This window comes from Electrona antarctica, assembly GCF_951216825.1.
Source record: "Electrona antarctica genome assembly, chromosome: 24".
NCBI lineage: Eukaryota > Metazoa > Chordata > Actinopteri > Myctophiformes > Myctophidae > Electrona > Electrona antarctica.
In genome coordinates, this window is record NC_136803.1 from 10,204,591 (window position 1) to 10,222,304 (window position 17,714).

Here is a 17,714-nt window from a genome sequence, read left to right on the forward strand (position 1 = left end):
TAAGAAACACAGCACTCCATCTTTAAAGCAACAACAATGCAACAACAATTGGTAGCATTTATGCAATAGAAATTGGGCAGCTCCAATCTTACGGCCAATAAATTAAATTAAATAAAATTGCCCAAAACACAAACAGATAAACACACAATTAGTGAAAGTTTCATTCCTAATACTTTACCGTAGCTAAAAAAAGGCCTATTAAAGATTGTATGACAACAACATCTGAACGAGAGCTAATAAGCTCCTTTCTGTTGATCATCTAACAAAGTACTGTAGTCTCCAGTAAGTCAAGCTCTTTCTGTCTTTCTGCAGAAGCACAATTACATCCCCTCAGTTTTCCACTTCATACACAGACGGTGAAGTGAATTCACAGATGCTTGCTGTAGGTGTGTAACTATGCGCCATATCAAATGTCCATATATCATCTTTCTTCTATTTGTTCTCTTTTATGAATCAATGCCCAATTTTATACATGGTTGTATGACAGTGTCTAAACACGCCTTGTCCATTTCGGCTTTTCCCTTCAGGTGTCACCAAAGCAAATCATCTGCCTCCATCTCACCCTGTCCCCTGTCTCCTCTTCGATAAAGATATTTTAAAATATATTTTTCGTGAACGGAAAAATGACAAACAGATTTTTCGGGACGTGTAGTTCCTCTATATACAGTAGCATTCGGAGAGTGTGGAATAGTTGTCTGGCGACGCGAGATTATATAAACATCTACATCATGTGCCAGTGTGTCCTTGGCTCCGTTTTCACACATAGGCTTCCTATAGCATTCCTGTAAGCACGTAAGCCAGTAAAGCTTAGCAGTCTATCATTGATCATGTCGAGGTAACAGCAGACTCAAGCATGTGACAAGCCAGCGAGATCGAAACAACATCCGTCATCCAAACACATCATCTGTCAATTAGTGTGGTGAAGCAACACAGAGTGACAACCAGGCCGCACGCACACGCACACACGCACGCACGCGCACGCACGCACGCACGCACGCACGCACGCACGCACGCACGCACACACACACACACACACACACACACACACACACACACACACACACACACACACACACACACACACACACACACACACACACACACACACACACACACACACACACACACACACACACACACACACACACACACACACACACACACACCTAATGAGAAAGACTCCCGGGGACATGATTTGAGGTCAAGGAGGTTAAAGTCAGCATCTAATAATACCCCAAGAAGACACGGCAAAATGCAGAGTGTTAAGTACGATGCATTGTAAGCTTGACAGGTGTACAATATTCACTGACTGTCCGCCCATTTTGCACAATGTACTCATTAAATAAGATAATGACTCTAGGTAGTTAAATATCCAACCGCCCACAGGTGTTCTAGTCAACTGTCACAAGTGTTAATTGGCACTCAGGAGCTTGGTGCGCATCCAAGAAACACAAATATATTCTTTCATTTGTATTCTAGTCAATTCTATCACTCTATGGAACCGCCTTCTGCTGTTTTTTTTTAACTTTTTTCAGCCAGTGTCAATTATCTAATGTAATCCTGGGCACTGCGCTGCCTCTGCCAACCTGGAGGGACAGCGGACTGGCCTCATGCTTCCTTCTATGGGCCCCCAGGCTGTGCCCACGGCCTCCCCAGTGAGAATCGAACCCAGGACCTTCTAGCTGTGAGGCGACTGTGCCACCGTGCCCGTGCAGAGTACACCGTGTGTAGTCTGTGACATTTTGAATGTGTATCGTTTTCTCCTGTTCTAAATGCTTCACTGCAAAGCAGCTTGTAACTCTTGTTTAGAAATAGAAGTGACCTCACCGTACCATAATATATTTATAGAAAGGTGAGCCAAAGGTGGTCCTAAATAAATAAGACCGTCCTCACTGTCACATCATGTACAAACCTTTCAGTCTCACATTGTGATGAAGAGGACCGTCCTCACTGTCACATCACGTACACACCTTTCAGTCTCACATTGTGGCGAACAGGACCGTCTCCTCACTGTCACAACATGTACACACCTTTCAGTCTCACATTGTGACGAACAGGACCGTCCTCACTGTCACATCACGTACACACCTTTCAGTCTCACATTGTGGTGAACAGGACCGTCCTCACTGTCACATCACGTACACACCTTTCAGTCTCACATTGTGGTGAACAGGACCGTCCTCACTGTCACATCACGTACACACCTTTCAGTCTCACATTGTGGTGAACAGGACCGTCCTCACTGTCACATCACGTACACACCTTTCAGTCTCACATTGTGGTGAACAGGACCGTCCTCACTGTCACATGTACACACCTTTCAGTCTCACATTGTGACGGACAGGACCGTCCTCACTGTCACATCATGTACACACCTTTCAGTCTCACATTGTGACGGACAGGACCGTCCACACTGTCACATCATGTACACACCTTTCAGTCTCACATTGTGGCGAACAGGACCGTCCTCACTGTCACATCATGTACACACGTTTCAGTCTCACATTGTGATGAATAGGACCGTCCTCACTGTCACATCATGTACACACCTTTCAGTCTCACATTGTGATGGACAGGACCGTCTCCTCACTGTCACATCATGTACACACCTTTAAGTCTCACATTGTGTTGAATAGGACCGTCCTCACTGTCACAACATGTACACACCTTTCAGTCTCACATTGTGTTGAACAGGAACGTCCTCACTGTCACATGTACACACCTTTCAGTCTCACATTGTGACGAACAGGACCGTCTCCTCACTGTCACATCATGTACACACCTTTCAGTCTCACATTGTGATGGACACGACCGTCCTCACTGTCACATCATGTACACACCTTTCAGTCTCACATTGTGACGGACAGGACCGTCCTCACTGTCACATCATGTACACACCTTTAAGTCTCACATTGTGGTGAACAGGACCGTCCTCACTGTCACATCATGTACACACCTTTCAGTCTCACATTGTGGTGAACAGGACCGTCCTCACTGTCACATCATGTACACACCTTTCAGTCTCACATTGTCATCCTGAAGCTGAAGATCTTGAAGTTGCTAAAGTGGACCTGACTGGATTTGATGCGTGAAGCGCTGTGCCTCAGCGGCAGCGCGGAGGAGCCTTCCGGCAGACAGGGGTGTAAAGTAACTAAGTGCATTTACTTAAATACGGTACTGAAACCCATTTTGACCTGAGATCAGATTCTAAAAATGTCTTCTACATCCTGACAGTTTTCTGAAAAAAATAGCAGACCTACAAGCTCGTAGCGCGCCACTCGGTGGCACGCTATGAGCTTGTAGATCTGATATTTTTCAATAGCTAAAGGATAACATAATGCCAACACCAAAGGGGGTTCCCGCCAAAATGGGTTAAAAGGAAACCTGGCTAAGATGATATGTGATATGCCTTAAAACATTATACTTGTCCTTTTAAAACACTTTAAATATTTTATTTATTTCATAAATAGAGAATCTTTCACTCAATAGGAACTGCTCCTGTCGCAAGTTGATGATGTCATATGTCTATGTGTGGTCCAGCCCTATGGAATATTTGGAATGCACATGCTAATAAAAAGTATTTAAAATATTGCTTTGATGCTCATATTATCATTAGGAAGCATAAAGTTGTTTTTTATTAGCATATGCACTCTGGACCACATCAACTTGCGACAGGAGAAGCTCCTATTGATTGAAAGTATTAAGTATAATGTTTTAAGGCATAGTTGTCTCATTAGCCAGGGATCCTTTTAAGTACAATTTGGAAGTATTTAAACTTTACTTTAGTATTTCCAATTTCCAACATTTTCCAACAATTTCCAACTACATCTCAAAGGCAAATATTGTACTTCAGTTACTAGTTACTTGTTACTGTAGATTTCGATTATAATTACATAACATACAGTAACCACTTCATCCCTATATACTTTTCGGACATAGCCCATATTTAGAAAATAGCCGATCTACAAGCTCACAATGCGTCGCATCGCGACGCATTGTGAGCTTGTAGATCTGCTATTTTCAAAATATGTGTATATAGTATACATTTGAAAACTTGAAAGGGAACATTCAGCATAATGAATACTTTTACTTTTGGTACCTTAAGTACATTTTGATGCGAATAGTATACTCTTGTACTTTTACTCAATTACATTTCGAATTCCAGACGTTTACTTGTAACGGAGTATTCCTAAATTGCAGTATTGGTGCTTGTACTTAACCCATTTTGGGCGGGAACCCCTTTTGGTGTTCGCATTATGTTATGCTTTAGCTATTGAAAAATAGCAGATCTACAAGCTCATAGCGCGCCACCGAGTGGCGCGCTACGAGCTTGTAGGTCTGCTATTTTTGAAAAATCGAAGAACGACTGACATAGAAACATAGCTTTTTCAGAAAACTGTCAGAGGTGTGTCACCTCTGCGTGAGCGAGCGCCAGAGCGCCGCCTGATGAATGACTGGCGGGGCGACGGAGAAGCTACGGGGGCGTCGCTAAATCAGTCCATCACGCATCGCGGCTACTGGCGAGGTACATTAGCTTCAAGGACACGACGTTGAGGCCTGCCGGGATGGATCACTCACTCACTCACTCAGCGCTCAAAGATGCTTTTTTTACGCAGTAAAATATGACGCCAACCTCCAGAATAACAAATTATAGCACAGCTGTGAAAATTGAGGCATCGCTAAATGTTATTGTTTGCAGTTCAGGGGTTGTTGTTGTTGCAGGACGCTGCTACCCTGGATCAGCATTAACCGTATCAGGGGTCAAATCTAAACCCTCAATACTTACTGTAGTAAACTAATACTTCACTACTTAAACCCTCTGTACTTATAGTTGTAAACTTATACTTCCCCACTTAAACTCTCTAGAATTAGTAAACTGGACCTTGGGCACTGTACTTGAACCACCTTTCTTTTGGCGATCTACAAGCTCACAGCTTATAGATCGGCTTGACCGGGGTCTGCTCTGTACTTGGTCCGTGCTTTTTTCCCTTCTACAACAAATCTCTTTTTGCCGAAGATATAGCCAATCTACAAGCTCACACAGTGCCAATTCAACCCCTCCGAGGGCCCTGGCGCTACAACCAAATCAAGAACGACAATCTTTGTATTCAGCGCACCGCCAGCACTACCGCTACTCCCATAGAGTTCTAAGGCTGCTCCCCAACGCTGGATCAGCTATTTTTGAGTCTCCTCCCACCGAGTGGTTAAGGCAGGGGTTCTCAACGTTTTTGGCCGGGGACCCCCGGAAATGCTTTGGCAATGTCTCGGGACCCCCGCCCCGCCCCCTCCCGACCCCCAATATAAATTGACTGCTACAATAACCTTAACCCATTTTGGGCGGGAACGCCTTTTGGTGTTTTAAGCATTATGTTATAATTTAGCTATTGAAAAATAGCAGATCTACAAGCTCATAGCGCGCCACCGAGTGGCGCGCTACGAGCTTGTAGGTCTGCTATTTTTGAAAAATCGTGAAAATAATTTGGGGACCCCCCAAAATAATTTGGCGACCCCCCGAGGGGTCGCGACCCACGGGTTGAGAACCCCTGGGTTAAGGAACTGTTGGACGACCAAAAACACAAGCTGGGGTTCCTGTGTTGCGTTACAAATCGGTGACTATGAATACGGTTTCGACGGAAGCAACAGCTGTACCTATTTGAAATAGTCTCGCACAGGGCCCTGCATGCTGCGGGCCCTGGAGCTTTAGCTCCAGTAAGTTCCACTGTTAATCCGGGCCTGCTGCTCACAACGCGTTGCAGTGGCACGCGTCGTGACCTTGTAGATCGAATGTAAGCTTGCAGATCAAATAGCTTATTGATCGAAAGTTGCCCCAATAATAGCAATGTAAGTGGTTAAAGAATGAAATATAGGCACGCCTCCTATACCACCCTGGACATTTGTGTGTGTGTGTGTGTGTGTGTGTGTGTGTGTGTGTGTGTGTGTGTGTGTGTGTGTGTGTGTGCACACGTGTTCGCGCACGCATGTGGGTGAGTGGGTGAGTGGGTGGGTGTGTGTGTGTGTGTGTGTGTGTGTGTGTGTGCTCGTGTGCGTGTGCTCACACGTGTTCGCTCACGCATGTGGGTGAGTGGGTGGGTGGGTGTGACAGAGAGAGTCCTCCTCATACAAAAGACGGGGAAATCGAACGGCATTCTAGCAGTAAAAGCTGTAGAAGAAAATAAATGTTCCAGTTCAGGGCTCTTTATTTCCCCGCATAGGCCTGACATAAAGCCATGACTGAATGCACGCCCCTCGTACATTCAATTATGGCTTTCACAAAGTGCATCAGTGCAGCCAGACGGCCTTCTCAAACTGGATGATGCTTCCATTGTCCAGAGGATTTCTTTGTTTTATTTTAAAAGAAAGAACATGGACAGGGTTTTAGCAACACAATGTGAAGTAATGTGTCTTTGGCACGGAGTACAATTCTTTACTGTCTGGACTACATTCTTTTACCGTTCTTTGCAAATAATGTGAATCTGCAGTATTAGTGCAGCTGTACAGTATTGTGTTTTATTGTGAGCGTGCGTGCGTGCGTGCGTGCACACGTACGGTATGCGTGTCATTGGTGGAAGAAGAACTCAAGTTATTAAGTAAAAGTAGCAAAACCACAATTTCGAAAGAATCCGTTACAACTAACAAGTAAAAGACCTGCAGTTAAAATTGTACAAAAGCATTTGCCCTATAATGTATGTTTGGTATAAATAGTAACTAAAGCTGTCAAATAATTGTAGAGGAATAAAAAGTTCAGTATTTGCCTCTGAGATGTAATGTACAGTATAAAGTATGAATAAAGTCTAAAGAAAATGTAAAGTAAAAGTACATAAAATGTACTTAAAGGGGCATTCCACTCATTTTCAACATTTTACTATGTCATTAATATACCTTAGAGCTGTTGTGTGGAAATAATAAAAAAGTCCCCCCATTTTGTGTTTCCTAGAACTAGAGGTCTGAAAAAAATCACCATTCACCATGTTAATGATTTTTTTCATAATTACAGTTCTAGGAAACACAAAATGGGAGGACTTTTTTATTATTTCCACACAACAGCTCTAAGGTACATTAATGACATAGTAAAATGTTGAAAATGAGTGGAATGCCCCTTTAAATACCATACGTACTGTGTGTGTGTGTGTGTGTGTGTGTGTGTGTGTGTGTGTGTGTGTGTGTGTGTGTGTGTGTGTGCCTGCGTGCGTGCATGCGTGCGTGCGTGCGCGTTCCTCCGTGCACGTGTGTGTGTGTGTGTGTGTGTGTCAACTCGTGGTGTTGTTATCTGCCTGCGTATACAGTGTCCTGGGTGGCGTCTCGTTTACAACATCCGTGTGGAAGTGTCGCCTTACCGATGAACTGGTGGCGTCCTCACCGATCACTGTTGATTTTGACAGCAAATTTTCATTTTAGTTTAGTCATAGTCTTTGGAATAAAACTATGTTTTAGTGTTAATCTAGTTTTAGCCGACTAAATATCATATGATTTTAAGGGGCACGGTGGCACAGTCGGTAGTGCTGTCGCCTCACAGCTAGAAGGTCCTGGGTTCGATTCCCGCTGGGGACGCTGTGGGCGCTGGGGGCGTGTTCCCTCCTCCGCGTCATCAGTGCCCATACCCGAGATGGGGTTGGCGAAAGGGCCTTTCTGTGTGGAGTTTGCATGTTCTCCCCGTGTCCCCTATAGGGTAGGTACCCTCACAAAAACATGCAGTAATCCTGGTCTCTAAAACTACCTCCCCTGGCCAGCCGGGGCGCCTGATGGAGGGGAAAGGAACTGGTCGGAATAACGTGTTCCTTCCACGCGCTACGTCCGGCCAGGGAAATTCCCCCCTGTCAGGTGAAAAGAAGCAGCTTGGACTCCTCATGCATAGAAGGAGGCATGAGGTCAGTCCGCTGCCCCCCCCCAGGTTGGCAGAGGAAGTGTAGCGCCCAGGATTACATTAGATAATTGGCACTGGGTGAAAGAAACTGGGTTACATAATTGTGGGATAAAAATGATATAAAAAAAATATATATATATATCATATGATTTTAGTCGACCAAATCTACAGTTTTTTGTCAATTGTCATTGGTGGCTGCACTTGGTTGCATGCTGAAAATACAGCAGATCTACAATCACACAACGTGTCGCAGAGTGTGTTTGTAGATCGCTATTTTCAGAGCACAACCTGAGCGCAAACAAACATAAAATGATCTCTTCTCCACTAGTCTCTCCCTACCATTGTAGTCATCATGGCTTAGTTTTAATTTAGTTTTTATATCGTTTTTGTCAGTGAAGGTAGTCGACGGGAATTTTTCGTCATAGTTTTTTAGTCGACGAAATCAACAGTGCTTACCGATGAACTGATCACGTCTTTCTTAGACACTGCGGCGGCTTGGTACTGCGCCAGACGCTCTTTCACTGACACCGGTTCACCGGACCCCTGCTCCTCGGCCCCGGAGACCCCGTTCCTCTGGTTCTGGACGCCTTCCTCTGGATGCCCTGACTTGCTGGGGACGCCCGCGCTGCCCGCAGCTACACACACACACACACACACACACACACACACACACACACACGGTCAACACACAAAACAGGAATATACCTTCTAGGATACAAAAAGCTTTTCATTTTCAAGGACTCCAACTTTGATTTCCATTAAACTACAGATGATTTTGTATCTCTGCTGCGACCCCAATCTACAGAACTGTCAAATCATGCGTCAATGTAACACTCTGAAAGCGTACAAATGTGTACTGTTGAACAAAAATGTGCTACAAATTTGTGGGATGAAAAAATGAAGTAACCCCCCGTTCCACTTTGCGAGCCATTCTCAGACAGTAAGCCTCATTTGCATGTCATTAGCATGATATCCACCCATCCCGGGGGGGGGGGGGGGGGGGGGGGGGGGAGGGGGGGGGTCAATGAAGACGGCAGGACCAGACCTTGACATTTCATAATTTGACTTATGGGACATTTTTTATAATTAATGGTTCCGTGCAACGTAATGTACAGTATGCAAATGTCCCGCCCATCATCCGAAGGCCCGGGGGAGACTGGATCAAGCTGGATCGAGTTGTTTCGGCTGCAGGGACATGGATGTATTAGGCTATGTTGAAACTGGCAGCTCCAATTTGCCTATATCTATCCACACATGGAATAATATAAAGGATTTTTCTACCATCTTTGGACCATCTTTTAAAGTTTGCCACCATCATTTTTTCTTCCACTGTGATCTTGTACAAAGATATAGAACAAAGAACTCTTCTCCAAAAAGCACCTGCTTACAGTTTTCTAAGAATCCACAAAGCGCTTCTTCTTATTTTCTTCCGACTACAATGGAATAATATTGGTTTTGTTATGGATACACACATCCCATTTTGATCAGTTGGACACATGATGAAACAAGATGGATTGTCCTGTTTCCTGTCAGTCAGTCATGGTCGAAATGTACTCCTGAATGTCATTCAACCGATTCACACTGCGCCGCATCCATCCATCCATCCATCCATCTTCAACCGCTTATCCGTAGTCGGGTCGCGGGGGCAACAGCTCCGCCAGAGTGCTCCAGACTTAGTGACTTCCTCCTGGGGGATCCCGAGACGTTCCAAGGCCAGTGAGTCGATGTATTTCCTCCAACTGCGCCTTGGTCTGCCCCGGGGTCTCCTCCCAGTGGGACGTGCGTCGAGGACCTCCCTAGGGAGGCGCCCGAGAGGCATCCTAACCAGATGCCCGAACCACCTCAGCTGACTCCTTTCCAGGCGAAGGAGCAGCGGTTCTACTCCGAGTCTCTCTCGTGTGACTGAACTTCTCACCCTATCTCTAAGGGAGATGCCAGCCACCCGTCGAAGAAAACTCATTTCGGCCGCTTGTATTCGTGACCTTATTCTTTCAGTCATGACCCACACTTCATGACCATAGGTGAGAGGGCCGCATGAAGATGAAAAACAGCATCAAAGGAAATATCTCAGTTTTGTCAATAGTGCACGTTTTCTCGTTCTAACCCCGAGGACCAAACCCCCGACCGTTAAGGGCAGAAGGACTGAAGATCAAAGACAATATTTTTTAACAGGGCTCTGAATTGTTGTAGACCGTGAAATATCTATTCTACGCTGAAGCCTGGCAGGGGGGTGGACAGAGGGCTTAGTGCTAACGGATGTTGTCAGGGAAACTGAAGAGCAACACATTGATAAACAATGCTGTATACTTAGTTGCGGGGCGGATGCCTGGTGGTGCACCGGAAATAGTCGATCTAGAGTCCTAGACGCTCAGGACGTGTCGCGGCACGCCGTGAGCTTGCTGATCAGTGGATGCCCGCCCCGCTCCACCGAGTATAAACCATGCGTAAGCGGTTCCCCTGCATCGGTTGGTTGGCGGGGCGTCCCTGCGGAGAGCCAATTAGAGGAGAGCATTGATTTGTTTTACGTTTGACTTGTATGCTACAAAGCATCATTAAACATCTAAAGGAGGCTGCGTCAGGGTCCGTCGTTCACCCATAGTACACCCTGAAGCTCTCACACACAACACACACGTGCACACGCACGCGCACACGCACACGCACACACACACACACACACACACACACGGTCTGCCTCTCTCTGTGGACTGACTGCTGTGGGATGAAAGCATGCAGTCCAACACACACACAAATGCCTCGCCTCTCACAGCGTAAACCTAGTGCATATTTCAGAATCGCTCAGATGTTGTTGGTGTTGTTTCTCTTGCTTCTCTTGCGAGACAGGTTGTTGTGTCATTATTACCACACTAATTCAATACGAGCTGAAATGTTTATGTTACCACACTAATTCAATACGAGCTGAAATGTTTATGTTACCACACTAATTCAATACGAGCTGAAATGTTTATGTTACCACACTAATTCAATACGAGCTGAAATGTTTATGTTACCACACTAATTCAATACGAGCTGAAATGTTTATGTTACCACACTAATTCAATACGAGCTGAAATGTTTATGTTACCACACTAATTCAATACGAGCTGAAATGTTTATGTTACCACACTAATTCAATACGAGCTGAAATGTTTATGTTACCACACTAATTCAATACGAGCTGAAATGTTTATGTTACCACACTAATTCAATACGAGCTGAAATGTTTATGTTACCACACTAATTCAATACGAGCTGAAATGTTTATGTTACCACACTAATTCAATACGAGCTGAAATGTTTATGTTACCACACTAATTTAATGGCTGGCCTCTATACAGGGTAAAAAAAAGAATCACACTCGTGTGAAGTGAGGGGAGCTCTTATCATCATACATCATCATACATCATAGCACTTCATAGTATATATGTATAGTATGGTATAGTATGTATAGTTTATATAGTTTCATTATATAGATATTCCACTGTTACGTTCTTAGCTTATGCATGTTTCATGATAACTACTTGTTATGTATGTGATGTATTGCCATGCTTTTTTGTTCTTGCTTATTGTAAGTCGCTCTGGATTAAGAGCCTCTGCTAAATGCCTAAATTGTAATCACATTCTGTACTCAGCCAATCAGCTGAGCACATTCCGTGCTACAACCCCATCTCACAGAAATACGGCCCCTATAGCTCCGTCATTGTCTATGGGGAGGATTTCAGTGTCATATGTACAGATCTTTGGGTTTTCTAGGCGTGTATGTACAGAATTACAATTCCGTGGTATTTCACTGTGTGTGGGTGAGACTGGGTAGCGTGCTCATACACACAAACACACAATGCTGTGGTATTTCACTGTGTGTGGGTGAGACTGGGTAGCGTGCTCATACACACAAACACACAATGCTGTGCATACTAACTAAAAAAGAACCCGAGGGTAGGCGTTTTCCTAGCCACTTAAGTATTGTGTGTGTGAATTGTGAAAATAGCCGATCTACAAGTTCAAAACCCGTGGCACTGCCGTGCGTTGTGAGGATGTAGATCAGCTAATTTTCATGGTTAAGGACATACATTATTACATTGCTACATTTTCGTTTGGGAACATAATGTTCCCAGAATGCATGCTGGGATAAACATGTCTGACCTGAGTGGTGCTCAGTACTCGTACTGTACTGTACTGTACTGTACTGTACTGTACTGTACTGTACTGTACTGTACTGTACTGTACTGTACTGTACTGTACTGTACTGTACTGTACTGTACTGTACTGGCCCTCCTCCCTGTGTGTGTGTGTTAGGCTGCGCAACAGTGACACTTGGTGGTCAACAAACGCTATAACGCTATTTCCGTGCTCGGACAGACACATACAGGGACACTCATAGGTACGCAATGGAGTGGCTGCACTACTCATTAAATAGCCTCGGAAACACAGACGTTTTTATTTCCAGGGAGGGAAAAAAAAAGTCTGGGACCGAGTCCACTTCAATTCGGCATAGAGTAGCGCAAACGTCGATCACTCTCTGCTGATTTCTGATCGTCTGCACCTTTGTTAAATTGACGCACACCTGTACACACACACACACACACACACACACACACACTCCTCTCTCTCTCTGTCACTCTAATTAATTAGTCTCATGTCGCGCAGCTGCGTCTAGATTCTCCCGGCGGATCCTGCCGGGAGCTGCCTATGCCATAGAAAGCATAGGTGGACCCCACCCGGGGCGACTGTGGCTCAAGAGGTAGAGCAGGTCGTCCAATGATCCATGGGTCGGCGGTTCGAATCCCGGCTCCTCCTGTCTACATGTCGAAGTGTCCTTGGGCAAGACACTGAACCCCAAATTGCTCCCGATGTGCTGGTTGGTACCTTGCATGGCTTCCGCCGCAATCGGTGTATGAATGTGTGTGTGAATGGGTGAATGTAATGCACAATCTATGTAAAGCGCCTTGGATAAAGGCGCTATATAAATGCACCATTTACCATTTTACCATTTACCCCAGGCTACTCATTAAAAGATAATTACTCAGTCATAACTGCCAGGTGCAACAAGCCCTTGTAGCGGCCGCTTTCGTTCGACTTGTGTTGGTGTTTTGTTATGGATTTCCTCTAGCTCCAGTTAGCTCATAACTCATAACATTAGCTGCTGTTGGGACTTGCTCCGCGCTGCGGTGTTCAGAGTATGGGTTTTTATGCCGTTCAGGCTCCCATTGGCTTAACCCATTCAGGCCTGACGTCGAAATTTTTTAAAAAAAGTTTTCTAAATCATGACAATTTTCGGAAAGATTTGAGGCACATTTTAACGATTTTTCAAAAATAGCAGACCTACAAGTTCATAGCGCGCCACTCGGTGGCGCGCTATGAGCTTGTAGATCTGCTATTTTTCAATAGCTAAATTATAACAATGTTTAAAACACCAAAACGGGTTCCCGCCCCAAAATGGGTTAATGGTTAATGTGGTTAAACGCTAACGTGACATGGATGCGTTCCAGGTCTCAATGGATTAATTAAGAGGCAGCCAATCATTCATGACTACTGTAGGTCATGTGTAGAGTAGAGTCGTCTTTACGGTCGTGCAGTAGTGGTGCGCGCATATGTGAATGGCAAAAAAGAATGACAAGAGACTGGAGGGATATCTAAAGCAGAGGCGTGGGCCTTGCCTCTATAGACACAGAACATCTCAATTGCTTCCACAGAATACTACCGAGGTTAAGAATAGGGTGCTTGGACCCTCACATACCTCTCATGTGTTACCGTCCGTGTGCATAGCAAGCTTCCTTATAGAAAACCTATGAATACACCGGAGCTACTCTCACTCGATACGTCCTATTCCTGGAGAACGTGGATTAAGCATTTGCATGAGTCAGTCAAGTCGAGTCGAGTCGAGTGCCCACTGGTTTGATCCGCCGCGCTCAAACCGGGCCACGGTAATGGGTTCTCCTGCTGGGGTTTTACGCCGCATGGATACCGGACATGAGTCAGACGTGCTCGACTACAAGCCATGGAGTCTCGCGTTGTCAAGACTGTTGCCTCTCGCAATGTTCAGAATGTCATACAGTCTGGAGCAACGGAAGCTCTGATCATGAGTAAAATATAAATGCTTCCGTCATACAGGCTGGAGCAACGGAAGCTCTGATCATGAGTAAAATATAAATGCTTCCCTCATACAGTCTGGAGCAACGGAAGCTCTGATCATGAGTAAAATATAAACGCTTCCGTCATACAGTCTGGAGCAACGGAAGCTCTGATCATGAGTAAAATATAAATGCTTCCGTCATACAGTCTGGAGCAACGGAAGCTCTGACCATGAGTAAAATATAAATGCTTCCCTCATACAGGCTGGAGCAACGGATGCTCTGATCATGAGTAAAATATAAATGCTTCCGTCATACAGTCTGGAGCAACGGAAGCTCTGATCATGAGTAAAATATAAATGCTTCCGTCATACAGTCTGGAGCAACGGAAGCTCTGACCATGAGTAAAATGTAAATGCTTCCGTCATACAGTCTGGAGCAACGGAAGTTCTGATCATGAGTCGCACAAATGTATAGAAATAGAAATCACCTAAGCATATACCTGTATAGCTTGCTGCTTAGCAGAAAAGGAAATAAACAATAAAAAGGTAAAGATATTTTCTTTTAATTAATTCAATTTATGATGAGTGAACGGAAATGGCAGCTTCCTTACTCTGATTTCTATATAGCATTGGGAGATTGTGGAATAGTTGTCTGGCGACGCAAGACTATAAACCATGTGATAAAACCACGTTCCCATCACTCAACCACATTTAGCCTCCCGCTAACCACCGCCGGCATGTTAGTAGCGCAACCAATGACCACGCAGAGAGAGAGAGAGACAGAGGCGGAGCCTCCGGAAACCGTCCAACGACCGCAACAACCGAAAATAAACCATTTCACCCCCCCCATTCCCCCCCCCCCCCCCCCCCCCCTCCCCACACCACACTCCCAACCGCTTTGCGTCCCATAAATACAGGTCAGACAACCCTACACCCCGAAGGTCACGGCGAAACCAGACACCGGCGCGAACAGAGAAACGCCGGGGCGGGGGATAATAATGCCTCTCGTTTATCACCGGGGAGTGAGAGGAGAGATCACGTCATGTAAGTCTGGTCTGCCGGTCGGGACGGAGGGAGGGAGGGACAGACGGGCGAACGAGGGGTTTCGGGGCCAAAGAGCCACAACGGTGGGTGACAACAGCAGCATCTCAGATATCCCAGGCCTTCCCGGAAGGCATGCGGCACCATGGGGTGCAGAGTTTTGGCATAGCAGAGCGCTGAGGTAACGCATGAGTGGGGAGAGAAGGAATGGAAGCGTGAAGATGTCCTTGTCTTTTTATAAAGCGGCCCTGTCCGTCTGCAGAGTCATGTTTCCCCTGTTCCCACAGCCAGGGGAGGAGAGAGAGTGAGACGGAGAGAGAGAGGATGTGAGTTAGCAAATGTTGGTGTGTAAGAGAGAGAGAGAGAGGACGTGAATGAGAGAGAGAGAGAGAGAGTAATAAAAAAAGATGTCAAGGACATCTCAAAAGTACACAGACTCACTAAATCTTTCTCTGTGCTGTCAGAGTCCTCCTCCAATCTACTCGCTCGTTATAACGTGTGTTTTATTTATTGGCACTGTCGCTAACCAACGTTTAATTAGCAATGTTGGCAACGTCAACCTTAATGACGCTCTTAAACGGCTTTATCGCCTAAAACGCCCCAGTCTAAATGAGGGGCTTAGTCTCTATTTACCTTTGTGATATTGTTGGGATTGTTTTATTGGAGGGGGAGCGAGGGGGGGTGGGGAACAACAACACACAAACGAGACAAATCCTAAAGGCCTACGCCTACTCCTCGAGCAAACACTTATAGCTGATATCAACTCCTTGCCTTTTGATACAGAAGCCGCTGGACTTCTTACATCTCCTCTCCGGAGCCAAAACCAGATATATCTCTCTTTTCCCCCCCGACCTCATTCTTTTTGCTGATTCTTATTAGCTGCTAATCTCTTCGACTGCCATGCCTTCAGCTGGCACCGGTGATAGGAGAGGAGGAGCAGAGGAGAAGAGAAGAGAAGAGAGGGGAGGGATACTGGCGAGGGTTAGTCGATGGGGAAGGCAGACGTGCCGGCAGACAGGCCCTCACGGCCTGGTTGGTTCAGTGAGCTATATTGGGCCGAGCCCGCAGGGCCACATGTACTGATCGGCACCCCTTGCTGTAGCCGCTTCCCTTACTTAAAGTGCTCAAAAGGTGGACCGCCCACTGTGTGGCGAAAGAGAGACCTGAATATATTCAGCTCTTTTGCTCTTTTCCTTTTCGACAGACTGACTCGTCCGGAAAATATTGGAGAAGGTGCTTGTCTGAGAAAGGAGAACATATAAGCCTGAGGGAGAGGCGAGAGAGAGAGAGAGAGAGAGAGAGAGAGAGAGAGAGAGAGAGAGAGAGAGAGAGAGAGAGTACGTACAAGAGTGTGACAATGAGGGCGAGAAAGAGAGCAAGAGAGAGAGAGAGAGTTGGTGTGTGCATGTACAGAAATGTGCCCCCCTGCCTTTCCTCTCTGCCCACGCTGGTGACTGAAATAAGCCCAGGTTTTCTGTCCACTAGCCAAAGCGGTGGCCCGCGGGGCTTTTCCCTGCTGTGCTGAGGCATGATGGCAGCCAGGAAACCCCCCAAAAAGGATCGACAGTAATTGAAATGTCATCTACGCATTGGGGTGATTTACAGGCATGAAAAAATAAAGAAAACACAATAATTGAACTGTGAAATCAAAAATAAATCAAAGAGAGGATGTCCCTGTGCCCTCGAGTGCTCCCTAAGTGCTAGCTAGGTTAAGCACTTTGTCTCCAGCCTGTCATGTTCTCAGAATACTCTGGTATCAGCGGGTCAAGTCTGGTCGGCTCTAAAATGCGGGGAGGGGGGGATGCGCCTTTTCGTGACAGTCCAGGTGTTATGAGAACTTAAAGGACCACTTCACCACTTTTCAACCTATCATAGGTCCTCACTAATAATCATGATAAAATGGCACTATATTTTTCTATTCAGTCTGTGGGCTGTTCAGAGACCCGTCCACCAGTGACATCATCGATGGGGAATCCAAGCTAATAGAAACTGCAGGCTTTCTATTCCTGAAAAGTTGCAATGCGAGAATGGAAGCCATCTTTCTCACGATAATAAAAATCTAAAAATGTTTGTAAAAAAAAAAATCGTGTTTAAAAAACAATATGCCTAACCATGATGTCACTGGTGGACGGGTCTCTGAACTGCCAACAGCCCTCGTATGAGACACAGACAGAGTAGAAAATGATATGACGATAGGTTGAAAAGTGGTGAAGTGGTCCTTTAACCACGCAACACGTCATTTTGTATAAGAACTACGTTTACGTCACGACGTTCCCGACAAAAAGTTCAATGACAATACGTATACAGGAACTTGTGATCAATACTCCTTAACCACATCCTAACCTGTTAAAATAGCAGATCTACAAGCTCACAACACAGCTATTTTCATTCAAAAGATATTCGGTCGAGAGAGGAAACAAGAGCAGGTCAGATACAGAGCCATGGGGAACCCCAGTTAAATAGAGTTAAAGTGGTTAAATAACTATTTATTCAGATGATATTTCGAGTTACCAGCCAACACTGGTAACGTCACACAAAGTTGGCAAAAAATCTGTACCAAAAAAAGCCACCTACAGTTTCTCACCTGCCTTTGTGTACTCAATCAGTCCGTGAGATATTCAAAGTGCAACGTGCGTGAGCCATTATTACGCAAGGCTACTTTAAAATGCTGATAACAAGCATGCAGTGTTGGTTTTGACAGCAAACTATGGTTTTAGTTTTAGTCATATAAGTCTCTTGAAA

General features: G+C 45.3%; 1 protein-coding gene across 2 annotated transcripts in view; it reads right to left on the minus strand.

Moving 5' to 3' along the window:
- The window catches only part of xirp2a (xin actin binding repeat containing 2a), a 100,317-nt gene that overhangs the window by 25,182 nt on the left and 57,421 nt on the right, over positions 1-17,714 (minus strand). For both annotated transcript variants that reach the window (XM_079495736.1, XM_079495735.1), the window contains exon 3: positions 8,318-8,496. In XM_079495736.1, coding sequence (XP_079351862.1) covers positions 8,318-8,496 — 179 coding nt within the window. The remainder of the gene's footprint in view (positions 1-8,317; positions 8,497-17,714) is intronic.